Source organism: Belonocnema kinseyi, chromosome 9, assembly GCF_010883055.1.
Source record: "Belonocnema kinseyi isolate 2016_QV_RU_SX_M_011 chromosome 9, B_treatae_v1, whole genome shotgun sequence".
Lineage (NCBI taxonomy): Eukaryota > Metazoa > Arthropoda > Insecta > Hymenoptera > Cynipidae > Belonocnema > Belonocnema kinseyi.
The window spans coordinates 47,671,278-47,677,908 of record NC_046665.1 but is presented as its reverse complement, the minus strand read 5'-3'; the positions used below and the strand labels follow the sequence as shown (position 1 = coordinate 47,677,908).

At 28.0% G+C, this 6,631-nt stretch overlaps 1 protein-coding gene across 1 annotated transcript in view; it reads left to right on the top strand.

Annotated features, from left to right (window-relative positions):
- Positions 1–1,623: 1,623 nt before the first annotated feature.
- Positions 1,624–6,631, top strand: part of LOC117179802 (endoribonuclease Dcr-1) — a 37,609-nt gene continuing 32,601 nt past the window's right edge. Inside the window, exons 1-6 of the mRNA XM_033371922.1 lie at positions 1,624–1,770; positions 2,045–2,160; positions 2,245–2,404; positions 5,616–5,911; positions 6,005–6,367; positions 6,459–6,604. Coding sequence (XP_033227813.1) covers positions 1,711–1,770; positions 2,045–2,160; positions 2,245–2,404; positions 5,616–5,911; positions 6,005–6,367; positions 6,459–6,604 — 1,141 coding nt within the window. The 5' untranslated portion in view covers positions 1,624–1,710. The remainder of the gene's footprint in view (positions 1,771–2,044; positions 2,161–2,244; positions 2,405–5,615; positions 5,912–6,004; positions 6,368–6,458; positions 6,605–6,631) is intronic.

Here is a 6,631-nt window from a genome sequence, read left to right as displayed (position 1 = left end):
CCGGACACTTCTCTGAATCCGCGCCAAGGGAAAACATCGACAAGATTCAGGTGCCGAAAATATAATTACAGCGAATTTTCTGTAATTTTACAGGGACGACTCAAATACATGAAAAAAATCAAATTCCCGATTCGGTAACACTCTCTCTGTCTCGAATAATAAAATTCAAAAACTAATCAAATTCCCGAACCGTTTATAATATTGCCGAATTTGAAAATTTCCAAATAATAAAATTCCCTATTTAAAATTGCTTCTTAATCAATATCATTTATTCATTAAAATTACGATAATAAAATATTTTTATCGAATAAATTTTTGTTTAATATTTAGTGTTAAAAAGTTATTGTTTAAATTTAAAATTAAAATAATTCTACAAAAAATGTACAGAAAAATTGATGTAAAAACACTTGTGGCTTAAACGGAACAAAATTCTCTCTAAATTTTCCTCGAAGATAATAACTTTTTCCAAACAAATTTTGCAGGATTTAAATCAGCACTAATTTATCTCAAAATTCCTTTTTAATTTTTTAAATTAACAATTCGATTTTCGAAAGATTTTTTGTAATTTAAAAAAAATACCATGTATATTTTCAACTAAAATTTTTTATCCAGAAATATGTTTTTTTTAATTATTGTTATTTTACATTTAAACAACAATTTTCAAAAACTTTAAACATTAGAACATTTTTTTCTTTGGTGTAAATATTTGATTATTTCAATAAAAAAATTAACAACTATACATTTTTTTACCACTGGTTTATCTCGAAACTGCTTTCTAGTTTCTTTTTTTTTTGAATTAAAAAATTATATTTTTCGAGAAAATTTTTTTTACAATTTAAAAAAAAAACTATGTCCAGAAAACCTGGCCCAAGCTTCAGATCTGAAAAAATTGAGTGATACAATGTATCAGATACATGTCAAACTTTTCTAACCTCAAAAAATCTTTCTACTGCTTTACCGTCATATTTTACGAAGAATGAGAAAACAAGAATTCGACTTCGTAGCACGATGAGGGCAGCACCTTGATAGGGCAGAAAATGTAATGTCCTATATATATATATATATATATAATTCCCCACTCTGACGCTCCGTACCGCATCTACGGATCTACGTTTATATTTTATAATATCTTTGCTAGTCCCTTGTTTCCTATGTCCATGGAAGAATGAGAAAACAAGAACTCGACTTCGTAGTACGATGAGGGCAGCACCTCGATAGGGCAGAAAATGTGATGTCCTATCTGGTCGTATATATATAATTCCCCATTCCGACACCCCGTACCGCATCTACGTTTATAATATCAGAGATCTGCTTCTATCTAGTGTCAATTTAGTGCATACTTTCGCCACAATGAAACGTTTAAATTTTGTTCATTTAAAAAATAATTTTTACTGTAAAGACAATAACTTTGATAAATATAAAATTGTAAATAGATTCAAAATTTACTAATACATGCCTGGATTATTATTTAATCATTAAGAGATCTATATATCAATATCCTACCTACATAAATCAACTAAATTTTTATTTCGCGGGTTAGCAAACATGGCTGCGCATTGTGTACAAATATGGTACCAATTTTGAATTAACATAACCTCAAAATGTATTTCGAACGTGACAGATGCATTTGACAAGTGGTGCTTATAAAGTATAGTAGTTAATTAAAATATAAACAATATTATTAAGTAATAGTTTATAGCCGCAGTTTCCATGGCAATTCTCCTAAATGATCAGGTTTACACCAAATCATTCACTCCCAGAGAGTATCAGGTTAGTGTCATATATCTTCATGTATTTATTCATTTTATAAGATTGTATATGCGCATTGTTTATTTATATTAACAATGAGTTGTTTTATTTTCATCAAATTATTATCTTATAGAGTAAAATTCTATAGGAAAAGCATTATTTTAATTAATTATTTATCACAGAGAATGTATATTTGGAAGAAATAAAAATATACTGACTTATTTTTCTTATAATCAAATTCATCTATTTTAATCAAATGAATTGATTTAATATACCTAAATTTATTATAAATTAGGTGGAACTTCTCTACACAGCGAAAGAAAGAAACATTATAGTATGTTTAGGAAAAAACTCGGAACAAACGTTTATTGTGATAAAGTTGATTCAAGAGCTTTCCGTTTGTACTAGAAGGTAAATAAAATGATTGTATATAATGCGATTATATATGGAAAAAATACTTTTTTGGTGGTCTAAATTTTTGCTTTAAATTATTAGATTATTGTCCAAAGGAGGAAAACGGGCGATTTACATTTTAAGGGACCGGGAAAAGTGTTTGATAAAAGCAAGTTATGTTCGCCAATTGACTGACTTGAAAGCAATTATTTGCGATTCTGCAGTAAATCCAGACTTCGAAGAACAATTTTCCAATGTTCAGGTAAGTTAGGCCAGCATATATTTTCCCTCACGAAAAAAAATGATGGGAAAATCTGTATAGGCCTATAATGATTTTCCTATATTAAATTTCATTGGAATAAATAATATGCAAATATTGAAAGAACGCATTTTTAAAAGTAGACAAACTTTTCGCGCAAAAAAACCTGAAAACTTCCTTGATATCTAAGATCGCTGCATTTTTTAATGAAAATCATTTAAAATCTTAGAAATTCTCAGAAATCTTTGAAATACTTGGAGATTCTATAAAATTCCTTAAACCTTATGGAATTAGTTTAAATCATTGAATATCCTACAAAATTCTTTGCAATCTCTCGTACGTTCTCAGACTCTTTAAAAATAACTTAAAATCCTTTGAATTTCGTTTAATTCTTTAATATCCCTTAAATTCGTTATATTTCTAAAATAAGTCCCTTGGATATTATTAAAATAAACACATTCATAAAAGTTTTCTAAAAAGAACCTTTCAAATCCCTAGAATGCTTTGAAGTGTGTGAAAGGTCCAATCAAATTCTTTAAATCTTATGGAATTCCTTGAAATACATTTAAATTACTTGAAATCTTTGGAACCCCATGGACCACAGTTTTTCCCCCATTCTCCTGAGTCTTTCCTTTTTAGAAAAATCCCAATTTTGTCCCCTTTTCTCTTCAAACATGCTACCTTTGAGAATACAATATTTTAAATACGCGGTAAATTTCGGACCGGAAAGTAGTTTTAAGTTTGAATTATAAAATTTGCATTTGCTTCGAATTTACTGAAGAGACTCAGCTATAAATTACATATTTGCTTAGCAAACGTAAATACGTAATTCTATGTAAAATTATAGATCTTGGAATAGAATTTTACGTTTCAAACTCGGGACTCTTGAGTCTCAAGTTTTATAAATGTCACGAATAAAAAATTTAAATATATTTATTTAGCCGATTTTTAACTAAAATTTTTAGTATTTAAATAAAACTTTAAATCTAAAATAATATTTTGTACGAAAAAGTATCACGATATAATTATTACTTATGTTTTTTTAAAGAGAAAATATTCTTGATTGTGAGAACGATTTTAAACATATAAAAATTGTTCATTTAACAAATTTGTTTTTTTGTTGGACTTTTTTGTATTGTGGTGAATGGATTTTCAACGACCTAAGAAAATTTAATTGTTTCAAATTGAAGAAAATGAGAGATTTAATTGTACAAAATTAGGAAAAATAATAACTTAATTTTCAACACGTGAAAATTCAATTGTCGAATATTAAAGAAAATGGAATATTCAACTGTTGAAAATTGAAAAAAGTTAATTTCCCACAGTTAAAACATTGAGAAAACTGATATTGATTTATCAGCAGTAGTTAAAAATATCGCTGCTGAATTTATGATAGATTTATTAAATATATTTAAACTTAATAATATGAAAATCGAATTAAACGTCAAATTAATGGGTGTATAATTTCATTAAAGTTAACTAAAATTGAAATGTTGAAAATTGAAATATTAACTATTAAAAATTGAAGAAAATTAATAATTGAATTTTCCAACAGTTGAAAGTTCTTTTTTTGAGAATTGGAGAAAACTGAGTTTTCAACTGCTGAAAATTGAAGAAAAAGTGATCATTGAATTTGCAACTGTTGATGATTGAAGAAAGTTGAATTTTTAACTGTTTAAAATTGAAGAAAATTTATAATTGAATTTTGAACAGATAAAAATTCAAATGTTGAATATTGAAAAAAATTGAAAATCAAACTAAAGGCTGCCACTGCATAATTTTTTGCCATTTTTTTTGTGCCATTTTTTGGAAAACAAATTTTCATGGCGTAATAATTTTCTAAAATTGTACCGGACATTTTGGTTAAAGGATATATCTAAATGCGAACCAAAAGTGGGTTTTTATCTCAATAAACTGTGACCAGTCATAAGAATATTTAAATCATTGTCTTCAATTATATCTTCAAAATACAAATAAACTAAATATTCTGTATAAAAATAACACTGTGATTTTGCAAAATCCATTTTTTTAAGATCGATGTTTTTAATTTAATTTTTCACTTTTCAGCCTTCTATCTGTCTCGTAATGCGTTTATAATGTTTCAGGTATATGTTTGATGTTAATTGGTATCTAGCCATTTTTTTTAATCCATGGACTTTCCATGGTTTTGATCACAGTCGATATGTGACGATCAGTATTTCGATCAGAAGGTTTTTTCTCTCCTCAAAAATTGGTCTCGATGGACTTTTACATGCTTTGCCGCGACATCCATTAACTATTGAAAACTGGGGGAAAAAGTTTATAACCATGAAAAATTGCAGAGAATTGATCATTCAATTATGAACAGTAGAAAATTCTACTTTTAAAAATCAAAGATATTCGAAAATTGAATTATTCACTGTTGGAAATTTAAGCAAATTGAGAATTGAATGTTCAACATTTGAAAATTCTATTGTTGGAAATTGACAAAATCTAAATTTTTAACTGATTAAAATTGAAGAAAATTTATAATTGATTTTTCAACAGTTAAAAATTCCATGGCTGAAAATAGAATGCCAGGTTGCATTAAAAATCATCCAACATGAATTAATAAATACAAAACTTCTTTTAAAAATATTTTTTCTTTACTACATGTATAAATAAATGTTTAATCTTTCCAATATTTTCCCCCTTATTCATGAAAAAGTGTATTCGTAAAAAAAAGACTTTTTTTAGCTCCTTTTACACTATGATCCCTCGGATTCCTTAAATTTTCATTTATTTTCCGAAGTTCTCTATAAATTCCTTTAAATCTTTCAAAACGTACGAAATTCCTTGAAATCCCGTGAAAGTATGAGATTGTTAAAAATTCGTCAAGATTCTCCGAAATACCTTGAATTTCTTTGAAATCCGTTGATTTATTTGAACTCTTTGAAATTCTGTAAGTCCCTTGAAATCTGGGAGATTCTGTGAAATAATTTGAAATCCTACGTTAAATAAATTATTCATTTGTAGTTCCTTTATTTTTTACGCCAATTTTCTCATTATTTTAACATTATTATTTTGTTTCTATACTGATTATCTTAGCATGATTTTCTATAATGATTATTGCAGAATCGCAAAAAAAAATAAATTCATTACAGCAGAATCATTATAAGCCTATACTGAATTACCTATAATATTCTTTCGTAATGCTTACAGTTGATTATTTTATATCTGCCTATTCAATTCTCAGGTGATAGTAACAACCGCCGAAATATGCGCACAGTTAGTCAAAGAAAAGAAAATACTTGCGAATCAAATAAATTTAGTAATAGTTGATCAGTGCCATAAATCATTGGGAGACAGCACACTCGATTACATCCTCCGGTATTTTTTATCCAGTGAAGATGTGCCCAGAATCGTCGGGCTTGCTGTGCCCTTATTTAATCTAACGAAAATTCCTGGACGAATTGGTCTCGAAATAGAGAGAATCGAGGCTCTTTTTCAATGCGAAATAGAAACAGGGAGCGACATCATATCGATACTTCGGTTAGTTCTAAATAGAAAGGAAAAAGAAGCTTAAGTCGAAAATCATTTTCAATTTTTAAATTATAAGGCTAACAATATAAATTTTTTGTATAGTTATAGCCCAAAGCCAAAGGAACTCGTGATAGAATACGATGAGGGAGAAAAATCAAATTTATGCTATGCCCTTGAATGTTGTGCGAACCACGCTATGCATTTTTTAAATGATCACCGCTACGACCCAACAGAAATTTACACCGAAGAATTTCTCGAGGATATTCAAAAGATTCCTGATCCTACACAAAAACCCTGTGAGATGATTGAAGATTTTTTGTATATTCTTAAAACTCTTGGACCTTGGTGTGCTGATCGAGCGGCTCTTGCACTTATTATGTTAAGTGAGAAACTAAAAATTAAAACTCCCTATGAGAGGCATTATCTTCTTTTTAATATGGTGGAGTCAGTATTTATAAAAATAAGGTAAGATTCTAGAATAGAAACAACAGGAAATTACGAAAAATTTACTTAATTTATGATTCCACTTTCTGGTAATTTTTTCACTAATTTTCAGAGCTTTATGCGATGATGCTTTTGAATCCTTCAGCGATAAAGAAAAGATTTACAAGTTCTCGACTCCAAAAGCACACAGATTGTTGAAAGTATTAAAAACTTATACACCATTTCATAAAAAAGAACCAAAGAATGAGGCTAAAAATGGTAATGAATCATTTTCATCATTAATTA